Source organism: Mixophyes fleayi, chromosome 4 (assembly GCF_038048845.1).
Source record: "Mixophyes fleayi isolate aMixFle1 chromosome 4, aMixFle1.hap1, whole genome shotgun sequence".
In the NCBI taxonomy this organism is placed as follows: domain Eukaryota; kingdom Metazoa; phylum Chordata; class Amphibia; order Anura; family Limnodynastidae; genus Mixophyes; species Mixophyes fleayi.
This window is the reverse complement of record NC_134405.1, coordinates 209,368,750-209,387,277: the sequence shown is the minus strand read 5'-3', so window position 1 is coordinate 209,387,277 and position 18,528 is coordinate 209,368,750. Positions and strand designations below refer to the sequence as shown.

General features: G+C 38.8%; 1 protein-coding gene across 1 annotated transcript in view; it reads right to left on the bottom strand.

Annotated features, from left to right (window-relative positions):
• The window catches only part of NR1H4 (nuclear receptor subfamily 1 group H member 4), a 95,946-nt gene that overhangs the window by 44,421 nt on the left and 32,997 nt on the right, over positions 1 to 18,528 (bottom strand). The window contains exon 4 of the mRNA XM_075209243.1: positions 6,427 to 6,567. Coding sequence (XP_075065344.1) covers positions 6,427 to 6,567 — 141 coding nt within the window. The remainder of the gene's footprint in view (positions 1 to 6,426; positions 6,568 to 18,528) is intronic.

Sequence of the window (18,528 nt, the reverse complement as noted above, 5' to 3'; positions counted from 1 at the left end):
CCGCCAATTCTCCTACTGCCTTTACTGTAAATCTATCACATTCCAATCAGTTAAATTCCCATTACATTTTTCATACCGCCACTTCTAAATTTCCATACTCCTACCTCTAAATTTTCACTTCCACCACTGTGTGCCATCATAGCAACAGCTCAGTGAAATACGCTGAATATATGTTTAGTAACTATAAGGAAAACAATCTACTTCCTAAGTTACATAGGAATATATATATCCAAATAAACAATGCACTTTCTAAATTATCAGTAAGTTTCATTATTGACATCAATATTGTCTAATAACATTAAATTGTGACTCCACACTTTTTTTAAAAAAATAGTGCCAAGGAAAAGAATACATTTTTTTGCATGCAAAACCCTTGCCAAAAATATAGATTTGCATGAAAGCCTTTGATTACATGAGACAAGACAAGAACATGTTTTCATTTGATTTTATTTATATGTAGTATAGCATTCAGTCGCAGAGGAACAATATTTATCATAAAACAGTACACTAAAAACTGCAAAATTGTTTACAAGACCACCATTTAATGGGGCTTATAATGTTTGTAATAATGGGAATCAATCCTTTGCTTGCTTAAACAAAACTGCACTCTCTGTAATTTCCTGCAGTCAGTGCTTGTCAGAGCGCTCTGTTGATAAGTCTCCATAGAGGATAATTATTTCTATTCCACATACAGTATGGACTGCATGCAGTACACAGCTCATAGTTAGCCGCTCCAAGGCATATTCTGAACGCCTCAATCCTGTCCATATGCTTGACCAAGTTTTTGCTTGCAGGAAATACAAGTTTCCTGCACACCCTGGATTAAAGGTATACTAATAAACATAGTTTGTTTCCATGGTTACAAATGCTGAGGCATGTTATTCACAACACCTAGATTTTACTAAGGTGACCATCCCCAAAGCTGTCCCCATAACAAAGGGCTATAAGAGGAATGGAGGAGGCCTGGAAAAATGGCTACAGCTTTAAGTTGTGGTGCCCAGCATAATGGCTTTAATTAGGCAAAATCATTTTTATCACACTTGAGTGGAGGTACCTTTTAAATGGTCAAACATTTTACTCTAACTTACATCCATGTTATTAATGTTTCACATTCCACACCATAAAGCTGCATATAGACAAGAGATGGGCGGGTCCGGTTCTCCGAGAACCGAACCCACCCGAACTTCGGGTATCCGAGTACCGAGCTGAGCAGCTCGGTACTCTCCCACCCGTTCCGAATCCAAATCGAGGCCGAACGTCATCGTGACGTCGTCGGATCTCGGGGCTCGGTTCTCGCGATACTTCAACTTTATAAATACACGCCTCCACAGCAATCCATCGCCATTTGACAGAGGGAGAGAGTAGGGTGTAGTCATAGGCTGATTAAAGCAGGGACAGAGAATACAATATTGTTCTTGCAATTGCTCTAACCAAAATTGCTAGAGAAGAGAGGAGGATAGAGGTTTATTATTTTTTCTTAATATTTGGCACTCCCCAGCGCTTTTGGGGTGTCCCCCATAATTGTGCATAAATATTTCTGGCTGTCAAAAGTCATATCTGTCAGCAGTATCTACCAAATAATTTTTAGCACTCCTCAGTGCTTTTGGGGTGTCCTCCCTAATTGTGCATTAATATTTCTGGCTGTCAAAAGTCATATCTGTCAGCAGTATCTACTAAATAATTTTTAGCACTCCTCAGTGCTTTTGGGGTGTCCTCCCTAATTGTGCATTAATATTTCTGGCTGTCAAAAGTCATAACTGTCAGCAGTATCTACTAAATAATTTTTAGCACTCCTCAGTGCTTTTGGGGTGTCCTCCCTAATTGTGCATTAATATTTCTGGCTGTCAAAAGTCATATCTGTCAGCAGTATCTACTAAATAATTTTTAGCACTCCTCAGTGCTTTTGGGGTGTCCTCCCTAATTGTGCATTAATATTTCTGGCTGTCAAAAGTCATATCTGTCAGCAGTATCTACCAAATAATTTTTAGCACTCCCCAGTGGTTAGCGCTCAGAATTGATTCAAAGCAGTCCACATATGATCTGAATGAGCAACCAGGTTCTGTCACCAGTCCTGATGTTAGTGTTCCCAGTACGTCATCTGGCCAAAGCGATGTCAAACAACAGAGTGTTTCCAAATTAGTTCAAAAAACAAAAACCAAAAAAAAATTTACTGTATTGAAGCGAAAAAGAAGTGTAGCTGAGCAAAAGTTAAGTGACGATAAAAAAAAAATTGCAAGCATGCCATTCTACACACGCAGTGGCAAAGAGAGAATGAGGCCTTCACCTTTGGCTATTAGTGGCAGATCCCAAAAAGTTACCCAGCCTACAATTGGTGCACAACTACTGTTACGCGTCAAAGCCGAGCTGCAAGATAACAGTGAGGCATTACAGGAGAATATTTGCTCTGATTCACAAATGACAACAATCCCTGTGGAGAGTCCATCCAACAGTGGGATGTCTAATCGTGAGCATTCTGCTGATGTGTGCCTTAATAGCCCGAGTGTAGCCGGTGATACCCAAATTGAGGATGCCACTTTGGAATGAGTAGAGGATGAGGGGGAGATTTGTGTAGGCAACGAGGGCGCTAATGATGATGTTGATGATTATGATGCAGACAGATACCAAATTGCCTTTCTCAATTTCTATTTATAATTTAGATTATATAACGGCTGAATAGTTTTCTATTTTACTCCTAGTGGAGAGAGGATCTGATGCAGACAGATACCAAACTGCCTTTGTCCATTTCAATTTATATTGTACAGTATATAACGGCTGAATTTATTAGTATTTTATACAAGTGGAGGGGGGCCTAGAGAGACAGAAACCAAACTGGCTTTCTCCATGTCAATTAATATTGTACAGTCTATAACGGCTGGATTTTTTGGTATTTTATACAAGTGGAGGGGGGCCTAGAGAGACAGAAACCAAACTGGCTTTCTCCATGTCAATTAATATTGTACAGTCTATAATGGCTGAATTTTTAGTTTTTTTAAAAAAGTGGAGGGGGCCTATAGAGACAGAAAGCAAACTGTCTTTTTCCATTTCTTTACATATTTAACTATAAGTGTAGGGTGTAATATACATCCAAAGACGATGGCTGCATTGCCAATATGCATAGATGGAGAGGAAGACAATCTGTTTTGTGTGTAGAATAAATGAAGGCCTACCAACTAAGAATTAAACTGTTTTTTTGGATGATTTATTACCTCAACAATTAGATTACTTGTCTCTAAAACAGTTGGAGCACTAAATTGGGTTAATTTAGGCCCAAAAACATGGATTTTCCAAAAAAATAGCAAAACAAAACCAAACAAAACCAAAACCAAAACCAAAACACGCAATGGCGGTTTTGCAAAACCAAAACCAAAACCAAAACACGACGGTAATCCAGATCCAAAACCGAATCCAAAACCAAAACACGGGGGGTCAGTGACCATCTCTAATATAGACTAACAATGAGCTGTGTTTGGCTACTTGTTGAACACATGAGACATGAAGTCAAGGAGGACCAAAGGGCCTACTTACAAAGGATTGGACTGGTGTTTCTGTGAAGTAATCATTGTGATAAAGCACTTGCTGCTATTCGCTTATTTAATAAAGTGCTTTGCTAGAATGCTTAGCAAGCATCAACTTTTCATTTGAACAGAAATGGCACAGAAAAGTGATTTGAGCGAGACAGCAATAGGCTTAAAGCAGCAGTTCAAGTGGAAATGGTGCTAGTTAATTATAATGACAACTGTATAATTAACATGTACCTTTTTTTTCATGCGCATTTTCTCTATAGATTGTTAACAGTCCTATAATTGATGTGAGATAATATATCCTTTGGGTTCTTAAGCATGTCTATTTTATTATTTTTATGCTTGTGGTTTTATATTGTTTATTTTTTTCTTTATTAAAATTATATTTATTTATATTTTTAATTGACGTCTGTCAGAGTTCATCTTTTGATTTTTTCTTGGGGACAGATAAGTCCATATATTTTTGTATATACATTTGGCTTTATTCAAGTTATGGAAAGCTTGATTCAGAATTAAGGCACATACAGAAAAACATAAAAAGGCTGTGTAAAAAATAAAATACGTGTAAGGTGTCTTTGTCTGTGTTGGCAAGTTGAGCACAGTGCTAAAATATTGCAAAGTGATGACAATAGACTTTCACTTAAAGCAATTAGCATTTTTTGAGAAAGGATGCATAATAGGTGCAAACCTGGATGTTTAAATATGTCTTCATCATCATCATCACCATTTATTTATATAGCGCCACTAATTCCGCAGCGCTGTACAGAGAACTCACTCACATCAGTCCCTGCCCCATTGGGGCTTACAGTCTAAATTCCCTAACATACACACACACACACACACACAGAGGTAGAGAGACTAGGGTCAATTTGATAGCAGCCAATTAACCTACCAGTATGTTTTTGGAATGTGGGAGGAAACCGGAGCACCTGGAGGAAACCCACACAAACACGGGGAGAACATACAAACTCCTCACAGATAAGGCCATGGTCAGGAATTGAACTCATGACCCCAGTACTGTAAAGCAGGAGTGCTAACCACTATGCTACCGTGCTGCCCTATTGATTTAAGTACAGCTACTGCTTACTGGCTGCTTTAAACAGTTGCAAAATTAGAAAACCATCAATCAATCATGAGTAAAAAAAAAACTAAAAGTATATTCAGGAAGTTAACAGTTAAAATATATATACTGATTTTTTGATTCTCTGATTTTTATAAAATCAAGGAAATCCCTCAGGGCCTGATTCACTAAGGAACGTAAATGCCGGTAGATGCCGTATTTTGCGTAAAATCGCTCTGCACATGCCCAGAGCTAGACCACATGACTGTGAACCCAGCAACGTCAAATTCATCTTCAAGCGCTAAGGTCCCTTATTGCAGCCTATGATTTCCTGGGTGAATTGTGGAGGGGAATGCCAAGCTCAAGTGCAAGCAACGTCTGATTCAAACTTTGAACATCTCGAAGATACGTGACGGCTGTGTATGTATGCTAGAAATCAAGAACAACTGTAAAAATGCATTTTATGTATGGTAGACATACATAACATCCTCATAAATGTATAAACTATACTATTAACAGGTGACATTAATAGTTTTTTTGTGCGCATTCTTTTGGGACATTATATTCCACATAGGTATTGGATGTGTCCTGCAGTGTCTTGTCTGTTAGAGCAGAGCGCACCTAGCCCTGTTTTCAACAACAGGCGTATCTTTTAGATCCTCTCCTTGTTGAATACTGACATGCGTATGCCCGATTCACAGGTTTTAAAAACATGCACAATACATTAGTTTTGCGTGCCTTAATAAATGAGACCCTCAATGTCCACCTTAAACAGATATCTGTCTGTATAATCTTTTGCACAAATGCTGAGAACCACAGTTCTTTTCCCACTACAGTGTCAGTGTGCCATAAACACATAATATGTATAAATATAGAAAGCAACACTCAGTGGGCTAAGAAAATACATTAAAGATATCCCAGGTCAGTTGTAGGAATAAAAACATAATTGCCTATTCTCCTGGAATGTTCAGGGGCCTTTCTCCCGAATTCCGCCCACTTCCCTAGTTTGTGTGCCTCAATGATGTGATTGGCCACGGTGACTGGCCATCGTGTCACCACAGTCCCGCCCCTGAAGTACAAAGACACAATCACAGGATTTCACAGTGGGGGCATGGCCAAAATAACACGATTTTGGCACCATGCCCCCCTGTATTTTTAAATTGACCTCCTCTCCGGGATTTCAAGTAGGCAAGTATGAATAAAAATAAGGTCATTTACAATGCATGGAAAACTCCATCTAAGCACAAAATGGAAACCCTTTTGGCTCAATAACAGTAATGAAGGAGAATATTATAAATAGTGACCACATAATGCCACTTCTCCGCAAACCTTTGAACAAATCTGGGGACTTTGAGCCTCATTTACATTTACATGTGTTTAATGAAATGGCTTTCTAGTCCTATTGTTTTACAGCAATATATAAAAAAACATAGACTCCAGACTCACCTTACCTATCTTAACTTTTGCCTAAACCTTACTTTCATTCTTTTCTTTTTATTTATTCTTTTTCTACCGTTTCTAAAACCTTCAATATATTAAAAATAAAAGGTAATTAGCTACTGTAATTTCTGCAGTTACTCTTATTTATCTTAGCCCTGTCTTATCTGGAAATCAAGAACATACCAATTCAGTTACCACTATATCTTTGTATACAACAAGATACTGTATTAATGATAACATTATCACATTCAATAAACGTTTTCAAATAATCACTTATCACCTTAATGACATTTGTTATAATCTGCATAGTGTAAACATTTATCAACTTCAATAACTAGATGGAAATAATAGGACAGGACTACAATATTAATAGAGAGCAAGCAGAAAATATTGGACTGTACTTACACTCGGCCAGCATCCCCATCTCTTTACATTTCCGCAGACGACACTCTTGGCACTTCCTCCGCATGTACATGTCCATTTCACAGTTGCCTCCATTCTTACATTTGTAAGTGGCATTTTTGGTAATACTTCTTCTGAAAAACCCTGCAGGATGAAAACAGATATACTTAATGCAAGATTCAAAATCCAGGTACTGAAGCTGTTATTTCTGCTAAATTGGTTTTTGTGACATATAAAGTGGCACTGCAAACTACTACTGGACTTTGTCATTGGAACCCCAAATGGCATATTCTATAGAAGTACAGCACAACTAACATAGTCTTAAATAAAAACTAACACAACTTTAAAATAGCATAATTAAAAGAATCACTGACATCATATTTAACATATATTTTGTATCACGCATCTACTGACCACTACTAACTACAAACTGATTATATAAGCAGGGCCATGTGGTATAACAACCATGATGCAAGCTAAGTACCTTATCTATTTTAAGACAGGCGGTATATATATCGCATCATGTCTTCACCCTTCTACTAACTGCTTCAATGATTGCCCTTTTAGTCTATATTTAACATAATTGTATATAGTTGTGTGTACATCTGTGACTATTATGAAATTAGATGGTTACTACTGCAAAGTTTGCTTACATAGAAATAAGCTGTACAATAGACTTTTTAGTTTGTGGGCGATCATCAATAATTTTCTAAAGAGCATTAGATTTGTCCTGAAGGCTGTACATTACTAGCCAGAAGCAATAGCCTTCATTGTGCAAATTACAGTACATAAGTAGGCCCAAAATTTTTGTACAGAAGCAGACACAACCCCACTACAGTTCACAGATAGATGCACATTCTTGATTTGCACTAGGCATATTAGTAATATTCCTACACATTTGGCGTTAAGGTTATAGAAAGAGTTCTATATAGGCATTCTACTCTGATGGAAGCACCCCGACAGTTTAATATAGATTCTATAAATTTCATTTTTGCACATAGTTATTTCATATTTGATCACTCTTTGTATTTACAGGTGATGGGGACAGCCATGGGGACCCGCTTTGCCCCAGCTAGGTCAACTTCTACATGAGTGACTCTAATTCTACTTATGTGTGGGGTGGCATGTTCAGGCAGAACTGGTCATCTATGGTCAATATATTGATGGTTTCTTTATTATTTGGAGTGGGGGTGAAACATGAGCATTTTCTTTTGTTCAGTCACTTGATAATAATGAATACAATTTAAACTTTTCTCACCAGTTTCACCGTTCTTCTATTGATTTTCGTAACCTCTCCTTGAGGATGTTGCCAACTATGTACACTATGATAGTGCTCATTTTATCCTTAGAAAAATAACATCCCTAAGGGCAAGTTGCTAACATTAAAATGCAACTTTTCCACAGAAGGAGCTTTTCAGGCGCAAACCAAGGAGCTACTTCAAAACTTCAAAGGTATAGGCAAGGTTAACTGAAGTATGTGCTTAACAAGGTTTTAGAGGAGGTGAATTTGATTGAGAGGGAAAATTGTAGCATTTAAAAATTGGGTGACATTCACAAAACATCTAAAAATATACAGCAAATAAATCGGCTATAGATTTGGGTCTAGAGGAAAAGTGTATTAATAACTCTTATTAGCAAGCCTTTATTTCAAGATACAATAAGAAATCATGGGAATAATTAAGAAAAATGATGTAATTTTAAAATAAGATCCCACTTTAAAATCCATCTTTCCACTTAAACCCAAGAAAAAAGGTTCAAATATAAAAAGATTAATAGCACCTAGTTTATTGAGACCCAAACAATACAATGGGACAGTCTAATGAAGTTTGGCTCCTTAAGAAACCAGTGGGATGTTTCAAATGTCCAGATATGTAGGACATGTGGCCATATGTTGAATAAAACTAAAGAACTTGCACAGGGAAATGTAAACATTTTGTGTTAAGGGGTTTATTAATTGTAACACCAAGTACGTTATATACAAGCTTAGATCCAGCTGTCAGCTGCTTTATGTAGAAAGAACAACTGGACCCCTAAAAACCAGATTCATGGAAAACAGAAGAAATATTATGAATAATATTAAATAATATCCTTTGCGTAGTGTATCATGTCATTTTTCAAATCAACACAATGGAGATGCTAGTTGCCTAGAAGTTTTGGTCATTGAATTTATTGGTTCCGCACATCGCGACGGGGACAGATTTAAAAGATGATGTCATTAAGAAGTATTTTGGTATCGAAATTCCTAGCAGAAAAAAAAAAGAAGTATTTTGGATTCATTCCCTCAATACATTGAAACATTTTGTTCCCAATTACAGTCGAATCTAGAACGTAATGGTATTATGTAATTATATTTTTTTACTCTATATCTTTTACAGTGATCCTTTGGTAGCTCATTAGACTAATGACAAGTGAACTTAACTGTGCTTGATGTGGCAATATGGAGTTCTATCCTGGGGTCAGGTGTATAAATATTTTTTCAACACTTTAATGATTATGTTATTCAATATATACAGATACATTTTTGAACTTTTGTACAAGTTCTCTGTCAATGATGGGTATAAATTTCATGCTTATGATATATTTTTTTGTGGCCCTGAAGAACATTGGTCTTATGTAGGAAATTTGACGAAAAGTGTACTATGAATCAAATCATCTTTTATTTTGGTTCGCAGAAATGTCGAATAGGACTGTCTCCTTACATAAGATGAATTAGTTTTTTATTAACTGTATATGCACATATGGTTAGCATTTGTGTTTTTCACTAACAAATCTGATATATAGTGTTCACTTTGAATGAATGCAGCAGCTGGTTAACACAGCCGCTTTTGATTGTGCAATTATTTAAAGAGACTCAGCAGATGAGTATGGGACACTTGCTGTTCTTGCATTCTGAGTGCATTTGAATATAGGTGAATACTTACCTCAGAGGAAATCACTGAATGGTAATGAAATGCGTACATTTTTAATTGTTCATCGAACATATTTCCAAGAGATCAACAGTTTCCTCATATGACATAAGTAACATGGAGTTACTAATACGTCATTATATGTTGAATGATTCACTTGTTTTTCCGCTGTTACAATTATCTTTCTATTTACCAATAGATTATTAGTTCTCTCATATGAAAGAAAAGTATTAACAACTTTTTATATGCTGCACAATTCACGACCAAGCCGGCAGGTGAAGTTCCGCTGTTAAAACCATCTCACAGTGAGCTATAATGTTCACTTGTGGACGGTGTTAAATCTGGACATGTGTATATGTTTCCCCACAAGTTTTGCTATATGTGAGACTTTTAGTATCTTGTGAAACACGGACAGTGATCGATCAGCCACTTACACAGGAGGAACAATTATATTATTTGCAAATCGGAGTGAATCTAAGGCTTCCCCGGACTGGTATAACATTTTCAGCATAGAGAATCATCACTGTCTCATAGCTTATGCCTCTTGGTAGAGACAAACATAAGTTGGTTGAAATCGACACCATTATTCAGGAAGCTAATCAGCTAATTATTGTGCCAGAACACATTGGCTGCTATAAACAATTTTCCAAAGGAAAAAAAAAAGGTTTTTATGAATGGTGTGTACTGTTTTCTATCCACTTGGGATTGATTCATTTTATATCATTTCCTTCATATAATTTACAGAAATCCAGCAACATATTGACTGATATAGTTCATATTTTACATCTATTCCTCCAGCATGTTGATATGATGAGTTATACACAGCAGTGAATCTTTGTTGATCTTTGGCATAGCAATTCATTGTTGTATTATCTGTTTTTAATATTGTGAGATGTTATTAAAATATTTTAGTATTTATTCATGACAATGGTAATTTTTGTGATAGAGGTTGGTGACAACATCCAATGTGGTTTTCTTTTCTTCTTCTAGCATGGAGATGTGGCTTAACAGGTAGCAGAAAATTATACAGTCACATTATCCTGTTTGTACACAAAATAATAATGTACTAAAGTGTTCTATACACAACAGAGAATACTGTTTTAACGGCGTTATAAATAAATGCAAAAGTCGCTATTACCTCATAAAGTAAAATTAAATGCAACTACAAATTACAAATACAATTTAATTCTATTAAGAGAAATGAAACACAAACATCTTTTTTCCCCTTTAAAAATCCAATAGGAATATTCTTTCCTGTCACAGTGCATACATAAATGTCAGCCAAGTAATGCAAATAGATAGTCACAACTTCATATAATATAGCAAAGATATCTGTTAAATATGAGTTGGGTATGTTCTGGCGACTGTGAATCTGTCAATGACTGTCGACACCAAAAGGGTGACTTGTCTGGATGTTGACACATTCAGTCTGTCGACATGCTTAAAATGTGGATGTTGTGACTGTCAACAGGTAGTAAAGTTGACAGTCACAATGTCGACATTCAAAAGGCAATGCCAGCGAATACTTTGCCCACGATCTGCACCTCTCACCCTCACACCTTACTAGCTCCCATTCTCCATTACAAGACTTGTCTGCACCCACTCTGTGGAATTTTTTTTCCCTTGTACAGCAAGACTTTCCCCATGCCACCAAGTAATCCCTAAAAACTCACCTCTTTAGCCAAACATATCAAACTTCAGAATAACATTCTTAACCTCACCAAGCAATTCTACATCAGTAATAGGCAACATTAAATTTCAAGTGCTGCTCTTATTTTCTCAATGTGACCCATAATGTACCAAACTTCTATCTTCCTATAGAGTGTAAGCTTGCGAGCAGGGCTTTCTTAGCTGTCTGCTAATACCCTACCAATATGTCCTTTTTGATTACTTTGTTTTTCCTAATTGTAAAGTGCTGCAGAGTATGCTGGTGCTAGATAAATACATGTTAATAATAAAATAAAATACAAATATTATTTATAATAATAATAACAGAGTGCCCTGTGTTGTCCTACAAATATGTTTTAGTGTATAAAAAAATAAGAATGGATAATGTTAATGAATCATATAGGAATGTTTAATGAAGTCATTGTGTTTTAGGTAAATATTGTAGATATATGTCAGATGTTTAAAGTATAGGTTGTTTGTAATAAAGTTGAATAGGTTGAAGCAGTGTTGCCATGGTGATATCTGGTGATCAGAGATTGTGCCTCTGAACTGGCCTGACCTAACTCCTCCATGGGACTCCGCAAAAAGCATAGACCACCTTTCAAAATTACTTCCAACACTAAAATTCTCAACTAAAATATGGGACTTATACTCACTAAAACTTAACATCTATTTCCCCTATCACTACTATCTGGGCAATCCTGATTTCCCAACAGACCCTAACTTTCCTAAATATTTCTCTAAACAGGACCAATGACTGCCACTTACTGAACTCCTACAAAAGTCCTCCTCCAATATGTTAAGCCGATGTGAATACTTCCAAATAAGTTACTTCCTACACTCTCTTCCTCCTGTCAGATTTTCTGATATATCACATCTGCAGACACTATCCTATGTGTCAAGGAGAGATATCTCAAATATATGGTAATGAGAAAGGAATATTGGTCCCCTACCAGATGAAGAAGTTTGGGAAGACATGGGACTCTGAATCTCTAAAAGCTCCATCTACAATAGGATTAAGGAGACGCTACATAATATACTATAGGTTGTATTATACTCCAGTGAGGTATGGTAGGATTTTCCCTTCTGTCTCACGCAACTGCTGGAGAAACTACCCCGTCCACATCTGGTGGGCATGCTTTAGGATAGCCCACTTTCAGGATAAAATCTACAGCCTTCTGAATAGCTTATTCACAGTCCCGGTAGTAAGGACCATGGAAATTTCTCCAGAGCTATATCCCCCAGAACCTTTCCAACTCTCCAAGAAATTGACTTCACACATTTTAGCCACAACAAAAACTTGAAGAAAACTCACTCGAGTATGGCGTACAGCAGCAATAAAGAAATGTACCTATTATATGCATTACTCTTCACAAAGAGTAGTTCCCAGTCCTCCTCCTCTAACCCATGTCCATTCATCCGGGCCCACATACAATGCAAAGTTCTTTCCCCCACAAGCTTCACTTTAGAAGCTCATCCTCCTGGACACTCTACCATATTAGGCACCTTCTTCTGCTTTTCAATATAAATGTAGAGTGCACTGTCTCCTTACTAGTCCTGTATCTCCCCCACCTACCTTCTATTGTATATGACATTGTTAAAAATGGTCTACTGACAATTCTTATTACTACTGTATTGTAACCCTACCAGTTGAACCAATCAAAATAAAGTATTACAAAAAAGAGCCACTTCAAAAAAAATATATCAGGACACCCGCAAAGCCATTTAAAAACATATACACTACATCTACAAAAACTTATAAAAGTAACATCTGAGTCCTGGTCAGGTGAACTGCATCTATACTAAACATTAAATAAAAGCAAGCAGAGACTAACACTTAATATTTCGAGAACGATAGTTCAAGCAATTCCAAAAATTTAACTTCTGTAATTCCAAAAAAAAACTGTGGAATACAGAGTGCCCAAGGTCCCAAATTGAAATAGTATGCTTCTTTGACTAGAAAACTATTGTATATGTTTAATTGTAAGAAATAGTTCATATCATTTTACTATAAGAGTAATTTATAGGGTAAGGTAATATTTAGAGAGAGAACTCTCTTTTTAGACTAATTTATTAGATAAATAGTGTTTGACAAAATGATTCCTTGTGCAGAGTGCTAAATCAGTGTCAAAACAAGCCAGGTCAGCAACAATCAGGAACATAAGCAGAACCAAACAACAGGCAGAAGAGAGGTCATAAATGACACAGGCCAGAATACAAAGAAATCAGCCACAAGATGCACAGGACTGTTGGAGCACAGGACCAGGTTTAAATAGCTGAGTTGATGAATAGGGCAGGCCTCAGGTCAGCAGTCACATGACCACAGGTTCAAAGTTCTTAAAGGCCATGCACCTCCTGTTGTAGGATTGTGGCACAGGGTTCTATGACTGGAACGGAGGGGAGAGCAGACGGAGCGCTCTGGACAGCGGGTTTCAAAAGTTACAGCCAGACTCCGATGTGTGACAATGACTCATTCTCCTGTTTTGTGTCACTGTGTATACTGCAATGAGCATGGAGAAAAGAAAGAAAGCCAGAAAATTGTCTGAGTAGATAAGACAGAATATTGAAGCTAAACATGAACAATATAAAGGCTACAAATCAATCTCCAAAGACCTTGGGGTAAATGTATCAAGGTCCGATTTTGCAAATCCAGAAATTTTCTCGGGAGAGTTGAAACTCGCAGATGTATGAAGCTGAAATTTCATGTAAAATCACCAGAGATCAAACTCCCGACTGTTTTCCACACCAGTTATACAGCTCTCAAATGTATGAAGCTGCGATTAAGAAAACTCAGGAGAGTTTGCTTTAAAACACGCCAGATACAACACGCTGTGTTGTATAAACACATCACTGTTACACTGCCCTATCATAATGCCGGAGGAAGAGCCCTAGTGCTATCAGCACTGGACTGGGTGTCCCTTTTCGGCGGACCCCACTCCCTATAGAATCCAGCCCAGCACTGAACAGCCTGGGGTTGGCTGTCATTATGGCAGGGGGACCCCTGCCGCGTGTCCCCCTGCTATAGTGCCACCAACCCCGGCTGGTTTGCCTAGTGCTGCTTCCGTGAAAATAGGGGGGACCCCACTCAAAATTTTTCCCCGATTTTCACGGAGCCAGCAGTAGTCTGGCAGCACTACGGTTAAGACTGAATAGAGGGTGGACCCCACGCTTTTTTTTTTAAACTTTGATCTATTTTTTACAATTTTGACAGCTGCCGGAGCTCCGGCAGTATGACAGGGCAGTGTAACAGTGATGTATTTATACAACATGCTGCTACAACAGAGGAGAGTTAGCTAACATGGCAGTGTTTTACATCGCAGCAAAGCACCAGAGATGACCAGCGATTTTGAAGATCAGGGTAAAAATCGCGGCGACTTGCCGAGATTTTAACACGCTGAAAAAATCGGACCTTGATACATTTACCCCCTAGATGTTCCTGTTTCTACAGTACATAATGTTATTAGGAAGTTTAAGGTCTGTGGAACTGTAGCCAGCTTCCCTGGAAATAGAAAGCTTGATCAAAGATTGCAGCACAGAATCATTCAAATAGTGGGGAAGGCACTTTGATCAACTACCAAATAGATTTAATCTGCCCATCAAACACAAGGTACAACAGTTTCAACTTGCACCATCCATCACCAACTTAATGGAAGGGAGTTACATGGAGGGTCCCACTGCTGAGAGAGAGATGTAAGAAAGCCCAACTGGTGTTTGCCAAAACATACCTGAACGAGCCAGATTCCTTCTACGAGAATGTACTGTGGGCAGATGAAACCAAATTAGAGCTTTTCGGTAAATAACCTCATCCTCATGTTCTCAAAAACTAAAATGAAAAGAACACATTCCTTACATTGAAACATGTAAGAGGTTCACTGATATTTTGGGGTTGCTGTGCTGCATCTGGCACTGGGGGTGGCTTGAATGTGTGAATGGCATCATGAAATCTGGAGACTGCCAGGCCATTTTGGAGCACAATATTCAACCCAGTGTTAGAAAGCTAGAGCTTCATCAAAGGTCATGGGTCTTCCAGCAGGACAATGACCCCCAAACATACTTCAAAAAGCATTCAGGAATGGTTCAAGATAAGACACTGGATTGTTCTGAACTGCCTAGCAATAAATCAGCTCTAAATCCCATAGAACAACTGTGAAGAGAACTGCGTACAGCAGATGAGAGAAGGCGTCCATTAAATCTGGGAGTACTGGAGAAGTTTGCACAAGGAGAGTGGACCAAACTGCCAGTAGAGAGGTGTAGGAAGCTCATCCAGGGCTGTAGAAAACTGTTGATTGCTGTTATTTTGGCCAAAGGCTGTACTACCAAATATTAAGACTAGGATGTCAATAATTTTGTCAATGCCATTTCTTTCATTTTCTAATTAAAAGTATATAGAATATTAAATTCAGAATAAAAACAAATACTGTTGTTAACTTTGCCTTCTGTTTAGAGGAAATTGTGAGTTTATTTGAAAATGCAAGTGTGCGAATATTTTTGGCAACAACTTTATATTTCTCCTGTTAAAGAGGCTTATCTTCATCAAATATTACAACAATCGTAAGATTCTATGATATCTCCATTCTAAGATGTTGATAGCGATAGGAAGACAGTGGCAGTACTTGTTTTGAAGTCTTCACCAGAGAGACCCGGTGAGTGCTAGCACCGGTAATGCATGGCAATAGCTTTCACAGGCTTGGGAGCCTTGATAGATGAGGAGAAACCTTAGTTCCAGCTGAAACACACATTTCTCCCTTTCATAAATAGGGGCCTTAAAAAGTATTGTGCAAAACAGGAGCTCACATAAGCATTCTACTAACTCTAATCCCCAGAAGCAATATTTACCTGCTTTGCAGAGGTCTGCAGTTATGCAAAATGGCTTCTCTATGCAATTATGTTATCATTAGAAATTAATGTTTATTAGAACTTGCTGGGCCTGAAACATCAAAAAGTGTGCGGTAAAACAGGATATGCAACTTTTATTACACAGCCTGTCAATTCTCATATAAAATGCATTGTTAAACCCCTTTCTCTTGTTTTAACTAAAACTAAATAAAATATATCATTCTCCTATACTGAATATAACGTTTGAATAAACCTCTATCAGGTGTATTCTATATTTTGTGATTCTATTGTATTTCAATAAAGAGAATACCACTTTAGGGCACAGCTATGTGTAAAATTTAACAATACCATTATTTGCTCATAGGTCACCAAGGTTCAACTTTTACTGTTAATGACAAAACTGTTACATACCTTACCTGATAGTACATATCAATAATGATGTAAAGGTCAGGCAAGTTTGCTGCTTTAAACTGTTATATTTATCTTGCCATAATAAATATGTTCATTTGTAAAAAAAACACATTGTTTCCAAATTATCTACAACTGAAAGTGTTAGTTATTAAATGGAGACTACTAGCATACACACAATGGTGGGTCTGATGATTTTGCTGCCTAAGGAGGCAATGTTAAAATGGGGCTGAGTGGTCATACTGGCACCGGAGCCAGATAAGGAGGATTGATACAATTAAACAGGCAGCAAAAAGTGGGGTGGGGACGTGCAGGGTGGCACATCCCCTTTCGCACCTGGGGACTAAGAAGGCCAGTGAGAGATTTACTAGGAAAACCAAGTGGGGGACGTTAAGATCTTGCAGTGGCAGGAAGAGAAGGAAAAGTATCGAGTGGAGATTGCAGCAACAGCCATTGCCATTGCTGATCAGAAAAATCACAATTACTTGAATAGAAGCAGCAGACATGCCTGTAAATTAACAAGGAAAACACTGTAGGCAGCTGTCCGACAAGGCAGAGGAGCCCATCCAGGCATTTAATCGTGTTGGCTGAGATTCAGGAACCCAGTCAGGCATGAAATTTACACACCAATGGCTATGGGTCACATGTGAGTAAGAGAAGGAGTGCAACTATAGGCAGAGCAGTAGGTCAGAGAGCAGCCAAGTAGAAGCAAAGCATCTTGTTGGAGGCAAAGGCAGGACAAATCCAGCAAGTAGCAGAAAATATCACAGACCAGCATCACATGGTGAGTGAACTGTCCTCCCTTCCCCAACCTACTGCACAGGGTTAAGGGGCTGAAGATGATGAGGACTCAGGGGAAGAAGGCAGCTTAATGGGGTAACAGCTGAATGGGTACACAATATACCCTCATCACAGCATTCATCTCAGGCATATAAGGAAGTCCCAGCTAATATGATTGAAGCAGATGAAGAAAAAACCCAGCAAGCAGCAGAAGGGATCACAGCTGCCTCCTCCCCCTACCTATTTCACATGGACAAGGGGCAGATTATGCTGAGGAGCTACAGAACAGATAAGGAAGACCAAGCTGATATGATAGAAGCTGCTGAAGGTAAAACCCAGCAGACAGAAGAAGGGATCACAGCAGCACATGATACCAGCATGAAAAAGGGCACAGTCAAGACCAGCAAGGGAGTATGGAAGTCCACAACAGAGAAAGCAACGACATGGGAGCTGCAGAATGACAAAGGAGCACAATCGCCACTCCTCACCTCAACGCCAGATCAACAGAACACGAGCATCATCTAGATGTCAGGAAGACAGATCTCATCAGGCCAGACATCAGCGCACATCGAATCAAGATAAGAGTATGCACAGGCGGCCATGTGCAACGACCAGCGCCGCAGCAGAAGGATATCGCCAAGTCTACTGGGACTCCAGCAGCGCAAAGCCGGTCAACCAGACCAGCTAGCGGTACATCAGCGCATATCACTGTTACGGCTAACGGTCTTATCATCAACCTGTAGAACCAGGTGGGGAGTTCTTCACCTATAGCAGCCGCCTTTCCCGTAGAGCTCACAGGTACTCGGATGCCCCCAGGTCTTATACTCACAGTAGTACAGGTGTATGAATGTACCATAGCGCAGAGTAGCGGGGTGCAGGGTTTAGCGAGGTCAGGAAACAAGCCGAGGTTGAGGTCCGAAGCAGGTATCTTGGACGGAGTCAGGCAAGGTGTCATGGCTGGCAGCAAACAAGGAGAAGTGTCAAGGCAAGAATCAAATCCAATTTAAACGAAGCCAAGGGTCATACAGGGGAAATCCAAAATAGCAGCATAGGTATAAAGCACAGGAGCAGGCTAAGACACAGGAACTGGAACTATAACCATCAGGGAGGCTAAGCACTCCCTGCCTTATATACAGATACTGGCCAATGGGAGCAGGCAATGAAATCAGCCACAGGGGCTGCTGATAGATGGCACCTGAAATAATTGCGCACGCGCCCGGCTGCACCTAATGCTGGGACGCGGAGCTACCTACTACAGCATCCCGACTATTGCCCGGAAATGACGTCCCGGTTGCCATAGCAACGGCCGGGACACAGGTGAAAGAGCCGCCGCTGCTCATAACAATCACATCAAGATAAGAGCTTGCACAGGGGGAATGCCGATGTCAAGTCTAGAACCGCAGCAGGAGAAGAATATCGCAAAATCGCTCACCAGGTGCCACATCCAGCCCAGTCAGCGGTACAACATCAGCAGCAACCAACACCAGGACCAGTGCGGAAAAAAGAC